Consider the following 25,824-nt stretch of genomic DNA (forward strand, 5'->3'; position numbering starts at 1 on the left):
GCCTCTGACCCTATTACAGAGGCTGAGTCACTGGCTTACTAGTTCTCTTCCATACCATCCCTAGGAGGGGTGCTTCACATCGTGCCAGGCTTTTTTGTGCTACACAGGACTTGAGTGGGTTGAGTCACTGACGTGATCTTCCTGTCCGGTCTTGCGCCCCCTTGGGCTCATGCGATGGAGGAGATCTTTGTGGGCTATACTCAGGGTAGTAAGTTGGTGGTCTGTTGATATCCCTCTAGTGGTGTGGGGCCTGTGCTTTGGCAAAGTGGGTGGGGTTAAATACTGCCTGGACCTGTCCGGGGGTATCGTTGAACGTGGCCAGTGTCCCCAACCCTCCCCTGTCTCAGCCTCCAATATCTATGCTGCAATTGTCTATGTACCAGGGGGACTAGGGTCAGTCTGTCCTTTCTGGTGAAATATTCTTGTCCTATCTGGTGTCCAGTGTGAACTTAAGTATACTAAGTCTCTCTCCCTCCCAGAGGACCTGAGCCCTAGGACCATGCCTCAGGACTACCTGGCCTGATGACTCCTGGCTGTCCCCAGTCCACCTGGTCGTGCTGCTGCTCCACCGTCAACTAAACTGTCTGCGGCTATGGAACACTGACCTGTTCACCGGACGGCCTACCTTGTCCCAGACCTGCTGTTTTCAACTCCCCCTCTCTCTACCACTGAATACTCGGCTACGAAAAGCCAACTTACATTTACTCCTGAGGTGCTGACCTGTTGCACCCTCTACAATCAATGTTGTAGACATTTACAGCATGAACGTTTGAACATCTTGAAGAACGATCTGGCATTAACGGCCATGTAGACTTATCTCCACATGACAGCCAAAAGAGGACTGGCCACCCCTCAGAGCCTGGTTCCTCTCTAGGTTTCTGCCTTTCAAGGGAGTTTTTCCTAGCCACTGTGCGTCTACATCTGCATTGCTTGCTGTTTGGGGTTTTAGTCTGAGTTTCTGTATTAGCACTGTGACATCTGCTGAGCTATATAAATGAGCATTTCTCCTTTGCCAAGATAATCCATCCACCTGTCAAGTGTGGCATATCAATAAACTGATTAAACAGCATGGTCAATACATAGGTGTACCTTGTGCTGGGGACAATAAAAGGCCACTAAAATGTTCAGTTTGGTCACACAACACAATACCACAGATGTCTCATGTTTTGAGGGAGCATGCAATTGGCATGATGACTGCAGGAATGTCCACCAAAGCTTTTGCCAGAGAATTGAAAGTTCATTTTGCTGCCATAAGCAGTCTCCAACCTCGTTTTAGAGAATTTGGCAGTAAGTCCAACCGGCCTCAGAACCGCAGACCATGTGTAACCACGCCAGCCTGGGACATCCACATCCGGCTTCTTCACCCGCAGAGATCGTCTGAGGGGGTGCTGAGGGGTATTTGTGTCTGTAATAAAGCTCCTTTGTGGGGAAAAACTCATTCTGATTAGCTGGGCCTGGCTCCCAAGTGGGCGGGCCTATACCCTCCCAGGCCCACCCATGGCCCGTGCCAGGTCATGTGAAATCCATAGATTAGTGCCTAATTTATGTATTTAAACTGAATGATTTCCTTATATGAAATGTAACTCATTCAAAACTTTGAAATTGTCACATATTGCATTTAAATTTTTGTACAATCATGTACATTTTCTCAAATAGTGTAGCATTCACAACTGAAAATGTTCTAAATCAGGCTTCATTAAAGTGAGAATATTATGTTGAGATTGTTTTGAAGTCTGTGAAAGCTAGTATTGTAGGTGTAAATTAAAGGCCGGCTTCATGCAGTCTGAACACACCTGCTGTTAGGCTAACCTTTAGGAAACGCTGGGCTCGACATGACTGATTGGTATTGCTTCACAGCGGGAGCTTAAGCGTGGCTGTAGAGCAAAACACACACACACACACACACACACACACACACACACACACACACACACACACACACACACACACACACACACACACACACACACACACACACACACACACACACACACACACACACACACTTCAAAGGTGGCATCTCAGAGACAATCACAGGTACAAAACAAACAGCATTATGTAACTCTCTGCGCAAAGGTTCACTTTCCATGACCTCAGAGACAGTGTCTAGGGCTCTACTGACACCCATACTAACCCCCGAGCTTCTAAATCTAACTAGGGCTCTACAGACACCCATATTAACCCCCAAGCTTGTAAATCTAACTGGCGCTTTACAAACACCCATAATAACCCCCTAGCTTCTAAATCTAACTAGGGCTCTACAAACACCCATATTAACCCCCAAGCTTGTAAATCTAACTGGCGCTTTACAAACACCCATAATAAACCCCTAGCTTGTAAATCTAACGAGGGCTCTACAAACACCCAAAATAATCCCCTAGCTTCTAAATCTAACTGGCGCTTTACAAACACCCATAATAACCCCCTAGCTTGTAAATCTAACTAGGGCTCTATAAACACACATAATAACCCCCTAGCTTCTAAATCTAACTGGCACGCTACAAACACTCATAATAACCCCCTTGCTTGTAAATCTAACTAGGGCTCTACAAACACCCATAATAACCCCCTAGCTTCTAAATCTAACCGGCGCTTTACAAACACCCATAATAACCCCCTAGCTTCTAAATCTAACCGGCGCTTTACAAACACCCATAATAACCCCCTAGCTTCTAAATCTAACCGGCGCTTTACAAACACCCATAATAACCCCCTAGCTTGTAAATCTAACTGGCACGCTACAAACACCCATAATAACCCCCTAGCTTCTAAATCTAACCGCCGCTTTACAAACACCCATAATAACCCCCTAGCTTGTAAATCTAACTGGCACGCTACAAACACCCATAATAACCCCCTAGCTTCTAAATGTAACCGGCGCTTTACAAACACCCATAATAACCCCCTAGCTTGTAAATCTAACTGGCACGCTACAAACACCCATAATAACCCCCTAGCTTGTAAATCTAACTGGCACGCGACAAACACCCATAATAACCCCCTAGCTTGTAAATCTAACTGGCACGCGACAAACACCCATAATAACCCCCGAGCTTGTAAATCTAACTGGCACGCGACAAACACCCATAATAACCCCCTAGCTTGTAAATCTAACTGGCACGCGACAAACACCCATAATAACCCCCTAGCTTGTAGATCTAACTGGCAAACTACAAGCACCCATAATAACCCCCTAGCTTGTAGATCTAACTAGGGCTTTACAAACACCAATAATAACCCCCTAGCTTCTAAATCTAACCGGCGCTTTACAAACACCCATAATAACCCCCTAGCTTCTAAATCTAACCGGCGCTTTACAAACACCCATAATAACCCCCTAGCTTGTAAATCTAACTGGCACGCTACAAACACCCATAATAACCCCCTAGCTTGTAAATCTAACTGGCACGCGACAAACACCCATAATAACCCCCGAGCTTGTAAATCTAACTAGCGCTTTACAAACACCCATAATAACCCCAGAGCCTGTAAATCTAACTGGCACGCGACAAACACCCATAATAACCCCTAGCTTGTAAATCTAACTGGCACGCGACAAACACCCATAATAACCCCCGAGCTTGTAAATCTAACTGGCACGCGACAAACACCCATAATAACCCCCTAGCTTGTAAATCTAACTGGCACGCAACAAACACCCATAATAACCCCTAGCTTGTAAATCTAACTAGCATGCGACAAACACCCATAATAACCCCTAGCTTGTAAATCTAACTGGCACGCGACAAACACCCATAATAACCCCGAGCTTGTAAATCTAACTGGCACACTACAAACACCCATAATAACCCCCTAGCTTGTAGATCTAACTAGGGCTTTACAAACACCAATAATAACCCCCTAGCTTCTAAATCTAACCGGCGCTTTACAAACACCCATAATAACCCCCTAGCTTCTAAATCTAACCGGCGCTTTACAAACACCCATAATAACCCCCTAGCTTGTAAATCTAACTGGCACGCTACAAACACCCATAATAACCCCCGAGCTTGTAAATCTAACTGGCACGCGACAAACACCCATAATAACCCCAGAGCTTGTAAATCTAACTGGCACACTACAAACACCCATAATAACCCCCTAGCTTGTAGATCTAACTGGCGCTTTACAAACACCCATAATAACCCCTAGCTTGTAAATCTAACTGGCACGCAACAAACACCCATAATAACCCCTAGCTTGTAAATCTAACTGGCACGCGACAAACACCCATAATAACCCCGAGCTTGTAAATCTAACTGGCACGCTACAAACACCCATAATAACCCCCTAGCTTGTAAATCTAACTGGCACGCAACAAACACCCATAATAACCCCCTAGCTTGTAAATCTAACTGGCACGCGACAAACACCCATAATAACCCCTAGCTTGTAAATCTAACTGGCACGCGACAAACACCCATAATAACCCCCGAGCTTGTAAATCTAACTGGCACACGACAAACACCCATAATAACCCCTAGCTTGTAAATATAATTGGCACCCGACAAACAGCCATAATAACCCCGAGCCTGTAAATCTAACTGGCACGCTACAACCACCCATAATAACCCCTCGCTTGTAAATCTAAATGGCACGCGACAAACACCCATAATAACCCCAGGGCTTGTAAATCTCACTGGCACGCGACAAACACCCATAATAACCCCTAGCTTGTAAATCTAACTGGCACGCGACAAACACCCATAATAACCCCTGAGCTTGTAAATCTAACTAGCGCTTTACAAACACCCATAATAACCCCGAGCCTGTAAATCTAACTGGCACGCTACGAACACCCATAATAACCCCTAGCTTGTAAATCTAACTGGCACGCGACAAACACCCATAATAACCCCCTAGCTTGTAAATCTAACTGGCGCTTTACAAACACCCATAATAACCCCGAGCCTGTAAATCTAACTGGCACACTACAAACATCCATAATAACACTCTAGCTTGTAAATCTAACTGGCACACTACAAACACCCATAATAACCCCCTAGCTTGTAGATCTAACTGGCGCTTTACAAACACCCATAATAACACCCTAGCTTCTAAATCTAACTAGGGCTCTACAAACACCCATAATAACCCCCTAGCTTATAAATCTAACTGGCACGCTACAAACTCCCATAATAACCCCCTAGCTTATAAATCTAACTGGCACGCTACAAACACCCATAATAACCCCCTAGCTTGTATATCTAACTAGGGCTCTACAAACACCCATAATAACCCCCTAGCTTGTAAATCTAACTGGCACGCTACAAACACCCATAATAACCCCTAGCTTGTAAATCTAACTGGCATGCGACAAACACCCATAATAACCCCTAGCTTGTAAATCTAACTGGCACGCGACAAACACCCATAATAACCCCGAGCTTGTAAATCTAACTGGCACACTACAAACACCCATAATAACCCCTAGCTTGTAGATCTAACTAGGGCTTTACAAACACCAATAATAACCCCCTAGCTTGTAAATCTAACTGGCATGCGACAAACACCCATAATAACCCCCTAGCTTGTAAATCTAACTGGCACGCGACAAACACCCATAATAACCCCGAGCTTGTAAATCTAACTGGCACACTACAAACACCCATAATAACCCCCTAGCTTGTAGATCTAACTAGGGCTTTACAAACACCAATAATAACCCCCTAGCTTCTAAATCTAACCGGCGCTTTACAAACACCCATAATAACCCCCTAGCTTCTAAATCTAACCGGCGCTTTACAAACACCCATAATAACCCCCTAGCTTGTAAATCTAACTGGCACGCTACAAACACCCATAATAACCCCCGAGCTTGTAAATCTAACTGGCACGCGAAAAACACCCATAATAACCCCGAGCTTGTAAATCTAACTAGCGCTTTACAAACAACCATAATAACCCCGAGCCTGTAAATCTAACTGGCACGCTACAAACACCCATAATAACCCCCTAGCTTGTAAATCTAACTGGCACGCAACAAACACCCATAATAACCCCCTAGCTTGTAAATCTAACTGGCACGCGACAAACACCCATAATAACCCCCTAGCTTGTAAATCTAACTGGCACGCGACAAACACCCATAATAACCCCCGAGCTTGTAAATCTAACTGGCACGCTACAAACACCCATAATAACCCCCTAGCTTGTAAATCTAACTGGCACGCAACAAACACCCATAATAACCCCCTAGCTTGTAAATCTAACTGGCACGCGACAAACACCCATAATAACCCCCTAGCTTGTAAATCTAACTGGCACGCGACAAACACCCATAATAACCCCCGAGCTTGTAAATCTAACTGGCACACGACAAACACCCATAATAACCCCCTAGCTTGTAAATCTAATTGGCACCCGACAAACAGCCATAATAACCCCGAGCCTGTAAATCTAACTGGCACGCTACAACCACCCATAATAACCCCTCGCTTGTAAATCTAAATGGCACGCGACAAACACCCATAATAACCCCAGGGCTTGTAAATCTCACTGGCACGCGACAAACACCCATAATAACCCCTAGCTTGTAAATCTAACTGGCACGCGACAAACACCCATAATAACCCCGAGCTTGTAAATCTAACTAGCGCTTTACAAACACCCATAATAACCCCCGAGCCTGTAAATCTAACTGGCACGCTACGAACACCCATAATAACCCCCTAGCTTGTAAATCTAACTGGCACGCGACAAACACCCATAATAACCCCTAGCTTGTAAATCTAACTGGCGCTTTACAAACACCCATAATAACCCCGAGCCTGTAAATCTAACTGGCACACTACAAACATCCATAATAACACTCTAGCTTGTAAATCTAACTGGCACGCTACAAACACCCATAATAACCCCCTAGCTTGTAGATCTAACTGGCGCTTTACAAACACCCATAATAACACCCTAGCTTCTAAATCTAACTAGGGCTCTACAAACACCCATAATAACCCCCTAGCTTATAAATCTAACTGGCACGCTACAAACTCCCATAATAACCCCCTAGCTTATAAATCTAACTGGCACGCTACAAACACCCATAATAACCCCCTAGCTTGTAGATCTAACTGGCGCTTTACAAACACCCATAATAACCCCCTAGCTTGTATATCTAACTAGGGCTCTACAAACACCCATAATAACCCCCTAGCTTGTAAATCTAACTGGCACGCTACAAACACCCATAATAACCCCCTAGCTTGTAAATCTAACTGGCGCTTTACAAACACCCATAATAACCCCCGAGCTTGTAAATCTAACTGGCACGCTACAAACACCCATAATAACCCCCTAGCTTGTAAATCTAACTGGCACGCGACAAACAGCCATAATAACCCCAGAGCTTGTAAATCTAACTGGCGCTTTACAAACACCCATAATAACCCCTAGCTTGTATATCTAACTAGGGCTCTACAAACACCCATAATAACCCCCGAGCTTGTAAATCTAACTGGCACGCTACAAACACCCATAATAACCCCCTAGCTTGTAAATCTAACTGGCGCTTTACAACACCCATAATAACCCCCGAGCTTGTAAATCTAACTGGCACGCGACAAACACCCATAATAACCCCCTAGCTTGTAAATCTAACTGGCACGCGACAAACAGCCATAATAACCCCCGAGCTTGTAAATCTAACTGGCGCTTTACAAACACCCATAATAACAGCCTAGAATACTGTACTCATAGTAATGATTTAATGCAGCCTGCTCTAGCACAGTGACAGTGTTCCTATTGTGATTGGCACTAGGCTTACACAGTGGAACAAAGTGTGTGTAAATGGTCTTCAGGAGAGACAATGGGTCTCAGTGTGTGTGAGAGTGTATGACTCAGTCAGATCCCTGACCACAGACTGAGGGAATGGAAGGCATGGGCCAGGCACTGAACAACACACACACACACACACACACACACACACACACACACACACACACACACACACACACACACACACACACACACACACACACACACACCTGTGGTACAGTTGGCTGTGTAGACACACAGCAGTTCCAGGACCGCCTCCATAGCAGCATCATCCAATAAGAACCAAGGCCAAAGGGCGTGCAGCACAGCAGCCAATCGACAGTCAGTGGCCACAGCCTGAGGAGAAACACACACACACACACAATATCCCGATTGGATAATCTTTGGATGTAATATTATGAACACATGCCAATTGACAGTATGACACACTCGTAAGTTAAGTGATTGGTAACACATTCTGCTAACCAAGCACATAGAAACACACAAGGATGTAAAGTACAAAGTCCACAATTACATGAACAAATACATGAAGGGCCTTTCCCATCTCAATATAACTACTGCTGAGTGGATGAGGCAATTACTGTCTATGACATTTAGAGCAGCCAATATGGCCAATCATTCTACATTGACGTTTAAGAGGATAAAAACACTCAGACCTCAACAGTCATAATCGTTAGGGCCAAATCTCATTCCAGACACAGTCAGCACCAGCAGAATGGCTTTCATTAAAAACCTATCAGGAGCGGATTAAAACGGCAGGGTTCTCACTTTCGATTGGCTGTTCTGGTAAAGAGTGTTCCTGAGGATTTCCAGAGACATCTTTATTTCCTTCATATAGCTCTCCTGGTGGGGGAGAAGATGCAACTTGTTAAATGATCCACTCTAACCAATAACAGATAGCACCGTCTCCATCTTAGACACATTTTCAGTCAAGACAAGATCACCCAATAGCCTATACCAACACAGCACACATCATCTGAAGGCTGAGACAATGAAAACATGTTGTTATGGTGTTGTTAAGTGTGTAAAGGCTCACCTTCCTCCTTCCTCTGCCAGGTCTGACTGACTCCATGTGGAGGTGGCTGTGCATCAGTTTCATCTGCTCCACACAGCTGTCAATCAAACCAGCTTCACACAGACACAGAGGCAGTGAGAGAGCGGTCAATCATGACAACAATAACTCCTAGGGTATAGTAGCCGGACCAGGGCGCGCTTGTTCACTGCCTCTTGTTGCATAAAAGTACAGACCTCTTGGTAGAGGCTAGAGTATTACGCCCATCCTACTGTAAATGAGCTCTACTGAACAGTGTGTTCCAGTACCTTTAGCAGTGTGGTTCTGACCAGTGTGTTCCAGTACCTTTAGTAGTGTGGTTCTGACCAGTGTGTTCCAGTACCTTTAGCAGTGTGGTTCTGACCAGTGTGTTCCAGTACCTTTAGTAGTGTGGTTCTGACCAGTGTGTTCCAGTACCTTTAGCAGTGTGGTTCTGACCAGTGTGTTCCAGTACCTTTAGTAGTGTGGTTCTGACCAGTGTGTTCCAGTACCTTTAGCAGTGTGGTTCTGACCAGTGTGTTCCAGTACCTTTAGTAGTGTGGTTCTGACCAGTGTGTTCCAGTACCTTTAGCAGTGTGGTTCTGACCAGTGTGTTCCAGTACCTTTAGTAGTGTGGTTCTGACCAGTGTGTTCCAGTACCTTTAGCAGTGTGGTTCTGACCAGTGTGTTCCAGTACCTTTAGTAGTGTGGTTCTGACCAGTGTGTTCCAGTACCTTTAGCAGCGTGGTTCTGACCAGTGTGTTCCAGTACCTTTAGTAGTGTGGTTCTGACCAGTGTGTTCCAGTACCTTTAGTAGTGTGGTTCTGACCAGTGTGTTCCGGTACCTTTAGCAGTGTGATTCTGAACAGTGTGTTCCAGTACCTTTAGCAGCGTGGTTCTGACCAGTGTGTTCCAGTACCTTTAGCAGCGTGGTTCTGACCAGTGTGTTCCGGTACCTTTAGCAGTGTGGTTCTGACCAGTGTGTTCCGGTACCTTTAGCAGTGTGGTTCCGAACAGTGTGTTCCAGTACCTTTAGCAGCGTGGTTCTGACCAGTGTGTTCCAGTACCTTTAGCAGTGTGGTTCTGACCAGTGTGTTCCAGTACCTTTAGCAGCGTGGTTCTGACCAGTGTGTTCCAGTACCTTTAGCAGTGTGGTTCTGACCAGTGTGTTCCAGTACCTTTCGCAGTGTGGTTCTGAACAGTGTGTTCCAGTACCTTTCGCAGTGTGGTTCTGAACAGTGTGTTCCAGTACCTTTAGCTGTGTGGTTCTGACCAGTGTGTTCCAGTACCTTTCGCAGCGTGGTTCTGAACAGTGTGTTCCAGTACCTTTCGCAGCGTGGTTCTGAACAGTGTGTTCCAGTACCTTTAGCTGTGTGGTTCTGACCAGTGTGTTCCAGTACCTTTCGCAGCGTGGTTCTGAACAGTGTGTTCCAGTACCTTTAGCAGTGTGGTTCTGACCAGTGTGTTCCAGTACCTTTAGCTGTGTGGTTCTGACCAGTGTGTTCCAGTACCTTTAGCTGTGTGGTTCTGACCAGTGTGTTCCAGTACCTTTCGCAGCGTGGTTCTGAACAGTGTGTTCCAGTACCTTTCGCAGCGTGGTTCTGAACAGTGTGTTCCAGTACCTTTAGCTGTGTGGTTCTGAACAGTGTGTTCCAGTACCTTTAGCTGTGTGGTTCTGACCAGTGTGTTCCAGTACCTTGAGCAGCGTGGTTCTGAAAAGTGTGTTCCAGTACCTTTAGCAGTGTGGTTCTGAACAGTGTGTTCCAGTACCTTTAGCTGTGTGGTTCTGACCAGTGTGTTCCAGTACCTTGAGCAGCGTGGTTCTGAACAGTGTGTTCCAGTACCTTGAGCAGCGTGGTTCTGAACAGTGTGTTCCAGTACCTTTAGCTGTGTGGTTCTGACCAGTGTGTTCCAGTACCTTTAGCAGTGTGGTTCTGAACAGTGTGTTCCAGTACCTTTAGCTGTGTGGTTCTGACCAGTGTGTCCAGTACCTTGAGCAGCGTGGTTCTGAACAGTGTGTTCCAGTACCTTTAGCAGTGTGGTTCTGAACAGTGTGTTCCAGTACCTTTAGCAGTGTGGTTCTGACCAGTGTGTTCCAGTACCTTGAGCAGCGTGGTTCTGAGGAGTGAGACTGCAGGCCAGTAGAGCCATGAGGGCTTTAGCTGTGTGGTTCTGACCAGTGTGTTGCAGTACCTTGAGCAGCGTGCTTCTGACCAGTGTGTTCCAGTACCTTGAGCAGCGTGCTTCTGACCAGTGTGTTCCAGTACCTTTAGCTGTGTGGTTCTGACCAGTGTGTTGCAGTACCTTGAGCAGCGTGCTTCTGACCAGTGTGTTCCAGTACCTTTAGCTGTGTGGTTCTGACCAGTGTGTTGCAGTACCTTGAGCAGCGTGGTTCTGAGCAGTGAGACTGCAGGCCAGTAGAGCCATGAGGGCTTTAGCTGTCGTCTTCTTCACTGGGTCCTGGAACGCACGCTTCTCAAAACTCTGACAACACAAAACAATGCAACAGGTGATACAAAACCTGACCGAAACTTCCAGAGTATTGACAACATGTTAATCCATCTAATATCCCAGTGCTCTAGACCAGTGGTGGGGAGCCCTGTTCTCTGCTCCAGTAAGGCACCACACCTGACCAACTCAGCTAATTGATCAGTTCAGTGATTGCCTAAATGCAACACACCAGGTCTTCCAGAATGGTTCAATCAAAAACATGAAGTGCCTGCTGCACTCCAGAAGCAGGGTTGCCTACCCCTGCTTTAGACCAATCAAAGTGTGTGTGTGTGTGTGTGTGTGTGTGTGTGTGTAAGTCAGATTCTGTTACCTCCAGTAATAGTTCACAGAGCTGTCCACCGGAGGCGCCGTTCAGGGCCTCAGACAGAGGGGTCAGCTGGAGGTCCGGGTTCAGGGTGGTGACCTCTAGGGGTCGTCTCTTGGCCTCCTCAGACAGGACGACACACAGGAACTGCAGTACCGCAGCATGGAGGGGAGGGTCACTGAACGACTGGTCCACACACACTGACAACGTGGCTGGGGGTAGGCACAGATACAGATTAACACACATACTGGATGCGTATGCACACACACACACACACACACACACACACACACACACACACACACACACACGAAATGGGTTAGTGGATATTTTACTTTTGTATGAATGAATCAACATCCTGCAGCCCAGTAAAACCAAATCCTGAAATCCCTTTACACAGACAGTGTGACTCATTCATGCCTCAGGCATTTCTGCCTACGTAACACACAATGTAATCAATCACAAATACACACACACAGCATTAATCTTTCACAGGGATCATCAGATTTCCCTGCAGCCCCATTAGACAGAGAGGAAGATGAGGAGGAACGATGGATGTACTGCATGCTCCCTGAGGTCCTAGCATATGTCCAACACTCAGTAGCTGTATGTGTATACCTGTGAATGTGTTCCAGCGTCTCCCTAGTGCAGCAGAGAGAGATTGGTAGGCTGCAGAGCCATCCCGCCTCACCACAGTAGCCAGAAGCATCAATACGTCTGTCCAGCAAACACACACAGCACCACGGGTACCATCGCCTGAGAGGTCCAGAAAGCACGCACACACACACACACACACACACACACACACACACACACACACACACACACACACACACACACACACACACACACACACACACACACACACACACACACACACACACACACACACACACACACGAGATCGGAGTACGAGCTGAGAAGCCTTCATTAAACAAGATACCAACAAAAGGTGTGAATTACAAGCTTCCATTGGGGATCTTATACACTTTTAATTATGACAGAACACTGCACACCACTTCATTATGATACATTCAGCTGGAAAGTGGCCTGACTTTCAATGCCATGTAAGGATGCCTGCCATAAGAATGGTATTATAGCGGTTGTAATCATGATGTCCAGTCAATGGTGACAGTACACATATGTTGTGTCTACGGTTAGGTTGAGAATCATTCCTATCCCAAAAGCGAGATTCTTACCCAAGTCCTTGGTATCAAGTGTGAGGACAGTGAAGAGATTGGCCAGTAGCGGTTTCAGGAAGTCCATCTGACCAATCAGATCTGAGCTCAGAATGAAACATGACTTCAGGAACTTAGAGAAGCTGGACAGGAACTTGAGCAGGGTCAGGACCTGGGGGACGAGAGATACACAAACAAATTGATACGTACACACATCTTGAGGCAGTGTCAGTGGGTAGATGTGAAATCAAAATATTTCCTACCAGGTGAAAGCATGAAATCACCCCTTTCGTGTCACTCTCCAATCTGCCACCATCTCAACCACAGGGTTCTCATGGGCCTCAACCCTCCTACACAACCTGTGCTGCTCTCACTACAACAACATGCTGGATAGAGATAATGTGAATCTTACATTCATTGGTACTAAATGATGTAACCCAGTTACCTGCCGTTTAATGTCCTCCTGGTCTCCTGGTAGTACGTTAGTCTTCAGCTCACCCAGACATCTCTCTATGGCTGCTGCGTCCACCAAACTAGAACACACAGGAAACACAAACAGAGTTTAAGTTCATCCCTTCGGACAGGACAAATTCAGCACTGTAAATTGTATTGTGGATGGCCAGTGCTGCAAAGACTGTATTTGATTTGGCCAGTAATTGGGATAGTGAGACTAGTGCGATAGTGTTTATTTGACCTCTGACCTGGCCAGTGATTGGAAGAGCTGGCTGTGTGTGAGGGCTGAGAGGGTGAACTCCGGTAGCACTGCTAACAGGTTGGCCAGGAGGCCGCAGAGTGCTGATAAAAGGTCTGGGGTCACAATGACACAGGTGGGGTCAGGAGCAGGGTCAGCCAGTCTGGAGTCCTGGGAGAGGACAGAGTCAATGGTGTCTGTGTCACTCTGACCTGCAGAGTAAAATAGGGGAGCAGATATTAACATTGCTGTCTGTGTCACTGACCTACAATACAGGAAAGAGGAGCAAAGATGGACGGGAGAGATAGGGGTCAAAACATACACCATACCAAAAATCGGTGTGTAGAGGCATAGTCTGTATATATAAATTCACTGTCATGGTTGGTCTTGATATGAGGAACTGTGCATGAGATGGTTCCTTTAACTCTGACTCTTAATTTGTTTGGTGCTACATGAGAGCTGTATATAAAACCTGTTCACATTTAGCTACACTATATATACAAACACACACACATACCTTGAGCCATCAGTCTGCTAGCGGGTGTATCTTGTGCAGTAGCGTTGAGAGAGGTGGGCACAGGGGATTGAAGCCTTGAGCCTCCAGGTATGATCTGTTGAAGACAAAACAATCACACACAAAAAAAACACTTCAATAAGACAATGTGTTTAAATCACAGATCCACAGTTGACACAATCTCAATCGCCACCCACACTGCCCTTTCCCGCCTGGACAAAAGGAATACCTATGTGAGAATGCTGTTCGTTGAAAACATCTCAGCGTTCAACACAATTGCGCCCACAAAGCTAAGGACCCTGGGACTAAACACCTCCCTTTGCAACTGGATTCTGGACTTCCTGACGGGCCGTCCCCAGGTGATAAGGGTAGGTAACAACACATCTGCCATGCGGATCCTCAACACGGGGACCCCTCAGGGGTGCGTGCTTAGACCCATCCTGTACTCTCTGTTCACCACCGACTGCATGGCCAAGCACGACTCCAACACCATCATTACATTTGCTGACAACACAACAGTGGTAGGCCTGATCACCGACAACGATGAGACAGCCTATAGGGAGGTGGTCAGAGACCTGGCACTGGTGACAGGACTACAACCTCTCCTTCAATGTGAGCAAGACAAAGGACTACAGGAAAAGGACAGCTGAACAGGCCCCCATTCACATCGACGGGGCTGTAGTGGAGCGGGTCGAGAGTTGCAAGATTCCTTGGTGTCCACATCACCAACAAACTATCATGGTCCAAACACACCAAGACCGTCGTGAAGCGGCCACGACAAAACCCTTCCCTCCTCAGGAGACTGAAAAGATTTGGCACGGGTCCCCAGATCCTCAAAAAGTTCTCAGCTGCACCATCGAGAGCATCCTGACCGGTTGTATCACTGCCTGGTATATAAAATGCTTGGCATCTGACCGTTAGTAGCTACAGAGGGTAGTGCGTACAGCCCAGTACATCACAGGGGCCAAGCTTCCTGCCATCCAGGAGATATACACTAGGCAGTCTCAGAGGAAAGCCCAAAAAGTTGTCAAAGACTGCAGCCACCCAAGTCATAGATGGTTCTTTCTGCTAACCGCACGGCAAGCTGTACCAAAAGCCTCCTTATTAATAGCTTCTACCCCCAAGCCATAACACAGCGAATGACCACCTGGACTATTTACATTGACCTCCCCCTTTGTTTTTACACTGCTGCTAGTCACTGTTTATTATCTATCCATAGTCACTTCACCTCTACCTACATGTACACTGCTGCTAGTCACTGTTTATTATCTATACATAGTCACTTCACCCCTACCTACATGTACACTGCTGCTACTCAATGTTTATAATCTATCCATAGTCACTTCACCCCTACCTACATGTACACTGCTGCTACTCACTGTTTATTATCTATCCATAGTCACTTCACCCCTACCTACATGTACACTGCTGCTACTCTCTGTTTATTATCTATCCATAGTCACTTCACCCCTACCTACATGTACACTGCTGCTACTCAATGTTTATAATCTATCCATAGTCACTTCACCCCTACCTACATGTACACTGCTGCTACTCTCTGTTTATTATCTATCCATGGTCACTTCACCCCTACCTACATGTAGACTGCTGCTACTCTCTGTTTATTATCTATCCATAGTCACTTCACCCCTACCTACATGTACACTGCTGCTACTCATTATCTATCCATAGTCACTTCACCCCTACCTACATGTACACTGCTGCTACTCGCTGTTTATTATCTATGCATAGTCACTTCACCCCTACCTACATGTACACTGCTGCTACTCTCTGTTTATTATCTATCCATAGTCACTTCACCCCTACCTACATGTACACTGCTGCTACTCATTATCTATCCATAGTCACTTTACCCCTACCTACATGTACACTGCTGCTACTCTCTGTTTATTATCTATCCATAGTCACTTCACCCCTACCTTCATGTACACTGCTGCTACTCACTGTTTATTATCTATCCATAGTCACTTCACCCCTAGCTACATGTACACTGCTGCTACTCATTATCTATCCATAGTCACTTCACCCCTACCTACATGTACACTGCTGCTACTCTCTGTTTATTATCTATCCATAGTCACTTTACCCCTACCTACATGTACACTGCTGCTACTCTCTGTTTATTATCTATCCATAGTCACTTAACCCCTACCTTCATGTACACTGCTGCTACTCTCTGTTTATTATCTATCCATAGTCACTTCACCCCTACCTACATGTACACTGCTGCTACTCTCTGTTTATTATCTATCCATAGTCACTTCACCCCTACCTACATGTACACTGCTGCTACTCTCTGTTTATTATCTATCCATAGTCACTTCACCCCTACCTACATGTACACTGCTGCTACTCTCTGTTTATTATCTATCCATAGTCACTTCACCCCTACCTACATGTACACTGCTGCTACTCTCTGTTTATTATCTATCCATATAGTCACTTCACCCCTACCTACATGTACACTGCTGCTACTCACTGTTTATTATCTATGCATAGTCACTTCACCCCTACCTACATGTACACTGCTGCTACTCTCTGTTTATTATCTATCCATAGTCACTTCACCCCTACATACATGTACACTGCTGCTACTCTCTGTTTATTATCTATCCATAGTCACTTCACCCCTACCTTCATGTACACTGCTGCTACTCTCTGTTTATTATCTATCCATAGTCACTTCACCCCTACCTACATGTACACTGCTGCTACTCATTATCTATCCATAGTCACTTTACCCCTACCTACATGTACACTGCTGCTACTCTCTGTTTATTATCTATCCATAGTCACTTCACCCCTACATACATGTACACTGCTGCTACTCTCTGTTTATTATCTATCCATAGTCACTTCACCCCTACCTTCATGTACACTGCTGCTACTCTCTGTTTATTATCTATCCATAGTCACTTCACCCCTACCTACATGTACACTGCTGCTACTCTCTGTTTATTATCTATCCATATAGTCACTTCACCCCTACCTACATGTACACTGCTGCTACTCTCTGTTTATTATCTATCCATAGTCACTTCACCCCTACCTTCATGTACACTGCTGCTACTCTCTGTTTATTATCTATCCATAGTCACTTCACCCCTACCTACATGTACACTGCTGCTACTCTCTGTTTATTATCTATCCATAGTCACTTCACCCCTACCTTCATGTACACTGCTGCTACTCTCTGTTTATTATCTATCCATAGTCACTTCACCCCTACCTACATGTACACTGCTGCTACTCTCTGTTTATTATCTATCCATAGTCACTTCACCCCTACCTTCATGTACACTGCTGCTACTCTCTGTTTATTATCTATCCATATAGTCACTTCACCCCTACCTACATGTACACTGCTGCTACTCTCTGTTTATTATCTATCCATAGATACTTCACCCCTACCTACATGTACACTGCTGCTACTCATTATCTATCCATAGTCACTTCACCCCTACCTACATGTACACTGATGCTACTCTCTGTTTATTATCTATCCATAGTCACTTCACCCCTACCTACATGTACACTGCTGCTACTCTCTGTTTATTATCTATCCATAGTCACTTCACCCCTACCTACATGTACACTGCTGCTACTCTCTGTTTATTATCTATCCATATAGTCACTTCACCCCTACCTACATGTACACTGCTGCTACTCTCTGTTTATTATCTATCCATATAGTCACTTCACCCCTACCTACATGTACACTGCTGCTACTCTCTGTTTATTATCTATCCATAGTCACTTCACCCCTACCTACATGTACACTGCTGCTACTCTCTGTTTATTATCTATCCATAGTCACTTCACCCCTACCTACATGTACACTGCTGCTACTCTCTGTTTATTATCTATCCATAGTCACTTCACCCCTACCTACATGTACACTGCTGCTACTCACTGTTTATTATCTATGCATAGTCACTTCACCCCTACCTACATGTACACTGCTGCTACTCTCTGTTTATTATCTATCCATAGTCACTTCACCCCTACCTACATGTACACTGCTGCTACTCACTGTTTATTATCTATGCATAGTCACTTCACCCCTACCTACATGTACACTGCTGCTACTCTCTGTTTATTATCTATCCATAGTCACTTCACCCCTACCTACATGTACACTGCTGCTACTCTCTGTTTATTATCTATCCATAGTCACTTCACCCCTACCTTCATGTACACTGCTGCTACTCTCTGTTTATTATCTATCCATAGTCACTTCACCCCTACCTACATGTACACTGCTGCTACTCTCTGTTTATTATCTATCCATAGTCACTTCACCCCTACCTACATGTACACTGCTGCTACTCTCTGTTTATTATCTATCCATATAGTCACTTCACCCCTACCTACATGTACACTGCTGCTACTCTCTGTTTATTATCTATCCATAGATACTTCACCCCTACCTACATGTACACTGCTGCTACTCATTATCTATCCATAGTCACTTCACCCCTACCTACATGTACACTGATGCTACTCTCTGTTTATTATCTATCCATAGTCACTTCACCCCTACCTACATGTACACTGCTGCTACTCTCTGTTTATTATCTATCCATAGTCACTTCACCCCTACCTACATGTACACTGCTGCTACTCTCTGTTTATTATCTATCCATATAGTCACTTCACCCCTACCTACATGTACACTGCTGCTACTCTCTGTTTATTATCTATCCATATAGTCACTTCACCCCTACCTACATGTACACTGCTGCTACTCTCTGTTTATTATCTATCCATAGTCACTTCACCCCTACCTACATGTACACTGCTGCTACTCATTATCTATCCATAGTCACTTCACCCCTACCTACATGTACACTGATGCTACTCTCTGTTTATTATCTATCCATAGTCACTTCACCCCTACCTACATGTACACTGCTGCTACTCTCTGTTTATTATCTATCCATAGTCACTTCACCCCTACCTACATGTACACTGCTGCTACTCTCTGTTTATTATCTATCCATAGTCACTTCACCCCTACCTACATGTACACTGCTGCTACTCACTGTTTATTATCTATGCATAGTCACTTCACCCCTACCTACATGTACACTGCTGCTACTCTCTGTTTATTATCTATCCATAGTCACTTCACCCCTACCTACATGTACACTGCTGCTACTCACTGTTTATTATCTATGCATAGTCACTTCACCCCTACCTACATGTACACTGCTGCTACTCTCTGTTTATTATCTATCCATAGTCACTTCACCCCTACCTACATGTACACTGCTGCTACTCACTGTTTATTATCTATCCATAGTCACTTCACCCCTACCTACATGTACACTGCTGCTACTCTCTGTTTATTATCTATCCATAGTCACTTCACCCCTACCTACATGTACACTGCTGCTACTCACTGTTTATTATCTATCCATAGTCACTTCACCCCTACCTACATGTACACTGCTGCTACTCACTGTTTATTATCTATCCATATAGTCACTTCACCCCTACCTACATGTACACTGCTGCTACTCTCTGTTTATTATCTATCCATAGTCACTTCACCCCTACCTACATGTACACTGCTGCTACTCACTGTTTATTATCTATGCATAGTCACTTCACCCCTACCTACATGTACACTGCTGCTACTCTCTGTTTATTATCTATCCATAGTCACTTCACCCCTACCTACATGTACACTGCTGCTACTCACTGTTTATTATCTATCCATAGTCACTTCACCCCTACCTACATGTACACTGCTGCTACTCTCTGTTTATTATCTATCCATAGTCACTTCACCCCTACCTACATGTACACTGCTGCTACTCACTGTTTATTATCTATCCATAGTCACTTCACCCCTACCTACATGTACACTGCTGCTAGTCACTGTTTATTATCTATCCATATAGTCACTTCACCCCTACCTACATGTACACTGCTGCTACTCTGTTTATTATCTATCCATAGTCACTTCACCCCTACCTACATGTACACTGCTGCTACTCACTGTTTATTATCTATGCATAGTCACTTCACCCCTACCTACATGTACACTGCTGCTACTCTCTGTTTATTATCTATCCATAGTCACTTCACCCCTACCTACATGTACACTGCTGCTACTCATTATCTATCCATAGTCACTTCACCCCTACCTACATGTACACTGATGCTACTCTCTGTTTATTATCTATCCATAGTCACTTCACCCCTACCTACATGTACACTGCTGCTACTCTCTGTTTATTATCTATCCATAGTCACTTCACCCCTACCTACATGTACACTGCTGCTACTCTCTGTTTATTATCTATCCATAGTCACTTCACCCCTACATACATGTACACTGCTGCTACTCTCTGTTTATTATCTATCCATAGTCACTTCACCCCTACCTTCATGTACACTGCTGCTACTCTCTGTTTATTATCTATCCATAGTCACTTCACCCCTACCTACATGTACACTGCTGCTACTCACTGTTTATTATCTATCCATAGTCACTTCACCCCTACCTACATGTACACTGCTGCTACTCACTGTTTATTATCTATCCATAGTCACTTCACCCCTACCTACATGTACACTGCTGCTACTCATTATCTATCCATAGTCACTTCACCCCTACCTACATGTACACTGCTGCTACTCTCTGTTTATTATCTATCCATAGTCACTTCACCCCTACCTACATGTACACTGCTGCTACTCACTGTTTATTATCTATCCATAGTCACTTCACCCCTACCTACATGTACACTGCTGCTACTCATTATCTATCCATAGTCACTTTACCCCTACCTACATGTACACTGCTGCTACTCTCTGTTTATTATCTATCCATATAGTCACTTCACCCCTACCTACATGTACACTGCTGCTACTCTCTGTTTATTATCTATCCATAGTCACTTCACCCCTACCTTCATGTACACTGCTGCTACTCTCTGTTTATTATCTATCCATAGTCACTTCACCCCTACCTACATGTACACTGCTGCTACTCTCTGTTTATTATCTATCCATAGTCACTTCACCCCTACCTACATGTACACTGCTGCTACTCTCTGTTTATTATCTATCCATAGTCTGTTTATTATCTATCCATACCCCTACCTACATGTACACTGCTGCTACTCATTATCTATCCATAGTCACTTTACCCCTACCTACATGTACACTGCTGCTACTCTCTGTTTATTATCTATCCATATAGTCACTTCACCCCTACCTACATGTACACTGCTGCTACTCTCTGTTTATTATCTATCCATAGTCACTTCACCCCTACCTACATGTACACTGCTGCTACTCACTGTTTATTATCTATCCATAGTCACTTCACCCCTACCTACATGTACACTGCTGCTACTCTCTGTTTATTATCTATCCATAGTCACTTCACCCCTACCTACATGTACACTGCTGCTACTCTCTGTTTATTATCTATACATAGTCACTTCACCCCTACCTACATGTACACTGCTGCTACTCTCTGTTTATTATCTATCCATAGTCACTTCACCCCTACCTACATGTACACTGCTGCTACTCTCTGTTTATTATCTATCCATATAGTCACTTCACCCCTACCTACATGTACACTGCTGCTACTCTCTGTTTATTATCTATCCATAGTCACTTCACCCCTACCTACATGTACACTGCTGCTACTCATTATCTATCCATAGTCACTTCACCCCTACCTACATGTACACTGATGCTACTCTCTGTTTATTATCTATCCATAGTCACTTCACCCCTACCTACATGTACACTGCTGCTACTCTCTGTTTATTATCTATCCATAGTCACTTCACCTCTACCTACATGTACACTGCTGCTACTCTCTGTTTATTATCTATCCATAGTCACTTCACCCCTACCTACATGTACACTGCTGCTACTCTCTGTTTATTATCTATCCATATAGTCACTTCACCCCTACCTACATGTACACTGCTGCTACTCTCTGTTTATTATCTATCCATAGTCACTTCACCCCTACCTACATGTACACTGCTGCTACTCATTATCTATCCATAGTCACTTCACCCCTACCTACATGTACACTGATGCTACTCTCTGTTTATTATCTATCCATAGTCACTTCACCCCTACCTACATGTACACTGCTGCTACTCTCTGTTTATTATCTATCCATAGTCACTTCACCCCTACCTACATGTACACTGCTGCTACTCTCTGTTTATTATCTATCCATAGTCACTTCACCCCTACCTACATGTACACTGCTGCTACTCATTATCTATCCATAGTCACTTCACCCCTACCTACATGTACACTGCTGCTACTCTCTGTTTATTATCTATCCATATAGTCACTTCACCCCTACCTACATGTACACTGCTGCTACTCTCTGTTTATTATCTATCCATATAGTCACTTCACCCCTACCTACATGTACACTGCTGCTACTCTCTGTTTATTATCTATCCATAGTCACTTCACCCCTACCTACATGTACACTGCTGCTACTCTCTGTTTATTATCTATCCATAGTCACTTCACCCCTACCTACATGTACACTGCTGCTACTCTCTGTTTATTATCTATCCATAGTCACTTCACCCCTACCTACATGTACACTGCTGCTACTCTCTGTTTATTATCTATCCAGGTCCTTCTGTAGCTCAGTTGGTAGAGCATGGCGCTTGTAACGCCAGGGTAGTGGGTTCGATCCTATCGGGACCACCCATACGTAGAATGTATGCACACTCTGACTGTAAGTCACTTTGGATAAAAGCGTCTGCTAAATGGCATATATTATTATATTATTATTATATTACTTCACCCCTACCTACATGTACACTGCTGCTACTCTCTGTTTATTATCTATCCATAGTCACTTCACCCCTACCTACATGTACACTGCTGCTAGTCACTGTTTATTATCTATCCATATAGTCACTTCACCCCTACCTACATGTACACTGCTGCTACTCTCTGTTTATTATCTATCCATAGTCACTTCACCCCTACCTACATGTACACTGCTGCTACTCATTATCTATCCATAGTCACTTCACCCCTACCTACATGTACACTGATGCTACTCTCTGTTTATTATCTATCCATAGTCACTTCACCCCTACCTACATGTACACTGCTGCTACTCTCTGTTTATTATCTATCCATAGTCACTTCACCCCTACCTACATGTACACTGCTGCTACTCTCTGTTTATTATCTATCCATAGTCACTTCACCCCTACCTACATGTACACTGCTGCTAGTCACTGTTTATTATCTATCCATAGTCACTTCACCCCTACCTACATGTACACTGCTGCTACTCTCTGTTTATTATCTATCCATAGTCACTTCACCCCTACCTACATGTACACTGCTGCTACTCATTATCTATCCATAGTCACTTCACCCCTACCTACATGTACACTGCTGCTACTCTCTGTTTATTATCTATCCATAGTCACTTCACCCCTACCTACATGTACACTGCTGCTACTCTCTGTTTATTATCTATCCATAGTCACTTCACCCCTACCTACATGTACACTGCTGCTACTCTCTGTTTATTATCTATCCATAGTCACTTCACCCCTACCTACATGTACACTGCTGCTACTCTCTGTTTATTATCTATCCATAGTCACTTCACCCCTACCTACATGTACACTGCTGCTACTCACTGTTTATTATCTATGCATAGTCACTTCACCCCCTACCTACATGTACACTGCTGCTACTCTCTGTTTATTATCTATCCATAGTCACTTCACCCCTACCTACATGTACACTGCTGCTACTCTCTGTTTATTATCTATGCATAGTCACTTCACCCCTACCTACATGTACACTGCTGCTACTCATTATCTATCCATAGTCACTTCACCCCTACCTACATGTACACTGCTGCTACTCGCTGTTTATTATCTATCCATAGTCACTTTACCCCTACCTACATGTACACTGCTGCTACTCTCTGTTTATTATCTATCCATAGTCACTTCACCCCTACCTACATGTACACTGCTGCTACTCTCTGTTTATTATCTATGCAGAGTCACTTCCCCCCTACCTACATGTACACTGCTGCTACTCTCTGTTTATTATCTATACATAGTCACTTCACCCCTACCTACATGTACACTGCTGCTACTCTCTGTTTATTATCTATCCATAGTCACTTCACCCCTACCTACATGTACACTGCTGCTAGTCACTGTTTATTATCTATCCATAGTCACTTCACCCCTACCTACATGTACACTGCTGCTACTCTCTGTTTATTATCTATCCATAGTCACTTCACCCCTACCTACATGTACACTGCTGCTACTCTCTGTTTATTATCTATCCATAGTCACTTCACCCCTACCTACATGTACACTGCTGCTACTCTCTGTTTATTATCTATCCATAGTCACTTCACCCCTACCTACATGTACACTGCTGCTACTCATTATCTATCCATAGTCACTTCACCCCTACCTACATGTACACTGCTGCTACTCTCTGTTTATTATCTATCCATAGTCACTTCACCCCTACCTACATGTACACTGCTGCTACTCTGTTTATTATCTATCCATAGTCACTTCACCCCTACCTACATGTACACTGCTGCTACTCTCTGTTTATTATCTATCCATAGTCACTTCACCCCTACCTACATGTACACTGCTGCTACTCTCTGTTTATTATCTATGCAGAGTCACTTCACCCCTACCTACATGTACAAATTACCTTGACTTGTCTGTACCCCTGTACATTGACCCGATCCCAGTATCCACTGTATATAGCCTCATTATTTTATTGTGTTACTTTTTATTTTAAAAATTACTTTTGTTTATTGAGTAAATATTTTCTTAACTCTATTTCTTTAACTGTATTGTTGGTTAAAGGCTTGTAAGTAAGCATTTCACAGTAAGGTCTACACCGGTTGTATACGGCGCATGTGACAAATAACATTTGATTTGAATGGTTTCTAGTGGTCAAGTGGACTCAGTCTTAAGCTGCAACCTAAGAGGATTACAGCCTATGAATAGGCCTTTATCCACCAGACCTGCAATACTTTACGCACCAGAGTGCTGGAGGTGGACAGGGAGCCAGAGGCCCTGCTAGGATTCACTGGGACTCGGTTAGGAGGTCTCCACAACCTCAGGGAGTCATCCGCATCTAAAACAGACAGACAGGGAGCATCACAAACAACATCATGCAAGAAAAATAAAAAAAAAGGCTACAGGCCAATAAATAAAATACTTTGCCCGTTTACCACAATAACACTTGATTTCAGATTCACTCTGACTGAATCACTGATTGAACAACCTAATGGCTAGACAGACTGACAGAAGAATGGACAGGTGCAGTCCCAGGACCTTCATTGGTGCTGTCCTGTGGGCCGGGGTCCCTGGCTGAGGGTTGCAGGTCGAAGGTGTACCTGCCTCTGTAGCAGGCTGTGGCCATGAGGGCAGTGTGCTGGAAGAACTGACAGTGGTAGAGCAGAGCCTGTAGGGCTTGGAGACCCACCAGACATACACCTGAAGACTCATCATGGACACACGGACTCTATGGAGAGAGGGAGGAGAGAGAGGGAGTAGAGGAGAGGGAGAGATGAAAAAATGGTAATTACTATGTAACTCGATTTTTTAATTTAACCTTTATTTAACTAGGCAAGTCAGATAAGAACTAGTTCTTCTTTAATATGACTGCCTACCCCGGCCAAACCCAGCGCCACCCTATGGGACTTCCAATTAAGGCCCCAAGTGATACAGCCTGGAATCGAACCAGGGTCTGTAGTGACACCTCTAGCACTGA

The 25,824-nt window shown here is 44.5% G+C and overlaps 1 protein-coding gene and 2 long non-coding RNA genes across 39 annotated transcripts in view; all 3 read right to left on the minus strand.

Annotated features, from left to right (window-relative positions):
• The window catches only part of rttn (rotatin), a 78,349-nt gene that overhangs the window by 8,527 nt on the left and 43,998 nt on the right, over nt 1–25,824 (minus strand). The window contains exons 33-45 of one of the 31 annotated variants that reach the window (XR_008083605.1): nt 25,386–25,575; nt 25,091–25,185; nt 14,005–14,098; nt 13,498–13,699; nt 13,242–13,329; nt 12,818–12,968; nt 12,237–12,374; nt 11,625–11,830; nt 10,997–11,287; nt 10,574–10,721; nt 10,352–10,425; nt 10,093–10,277; nt 8,872–9,981 (exon numbers count right to left, since the gene is read on the minus strand). Coding sequence is in view for 1 of the 31 variants with exons in the window: in XM_052483477.1 (XP_052339437.1) it covers nt 7,983–8,109; nt 8,542–8,616; nt 8,810–8,901; nt 11,182–11,287; nt 11,625–11,830; nt 12,237–12,374; nt 12,818–12,968; nt 13,242–13,329; nt 13,498–13,699; nt 14,005–14,098; nt 25,091–25,185; nt 25,386–25,575 (1,564 nt within the window). In the remaining 30 variants the exon portion in view is untranslated. Of the gene's footprint in view, nt 1–7,982; nt 8,110–8,541; nt 8,617–8,809; nt 9,982–10,092; nt 10,500–10,536; nt 10,722–10,868; nt 11,288–11,624; nt 11,831–12,236; nt 12,375–12,817; nt 12,969–13,241; nt 13,330–13,497; nt 13,700–14,004; nt 14,099–25,090; nt 25,186–25,385; nt 25,576–25,824 lie in introns of those variants that run through there. The other 30 variants (XR_008083604.1, XM_052483477.1, XR_008083611.1 and 27 more) reach the window with 30 other exon arrangements.
• Nucleotides 15,298–22,634, minus strand: LOC127912844 (uncharacterized). Of its 7 annotated transcripts, none has more exons than XR_008083676.1 (4): nt 21,434–22,634; nt 16,950–17,011; nt 15,942–16,769; nt 15,298–15,881 (listed from the first exon to the last, which is right to left on the minus strand). It is a non-coding gene; the product is annotated as an uncharacterized LOC127912844 (long non-coding RNA). The 7 variants fall into 7 exon arrangements; XR_008083677.1 differs by lacking the exon at nt 16,950–17,011 and adding an exon at nt 17,607–17,668; XR_008083678.1 differs by lacking the exon at nt 16,950–17,011 and adding an exon at nt 17,669–17,730.
• LOC127912845 (uncharacterized) lies at nt 22,881–24,536 on the minus strand. The gene is made up of 3 exons (XR_008083682.1): nt 24,086–24,536; nt 23,259–23,318; nt 22,881–22,965 (listed from the first exon to the last, which is right to left on the minus strand). It is a non-coding gene; the product is annotated as an uncharacterized LOC127912845 (long non-coding RNA).

This window comes from Oncorhynchus keta, chromosome 28, assembly GCF_023373465.1.
Source record: "Oncorhynchus keta strain PuntledgeMale-10-30-2019 chromosome 28, Oket_V2, whole genome shotgun sequence".
In the NCBI taxonomy this organism is placed as follows: domain Eukaryota; kingdom Metazoa; phylum Chordata; class Actinopteri; order Salmoniformes; family Salmonidae; genus Oncorhynchus; species Oncorhynchus keta.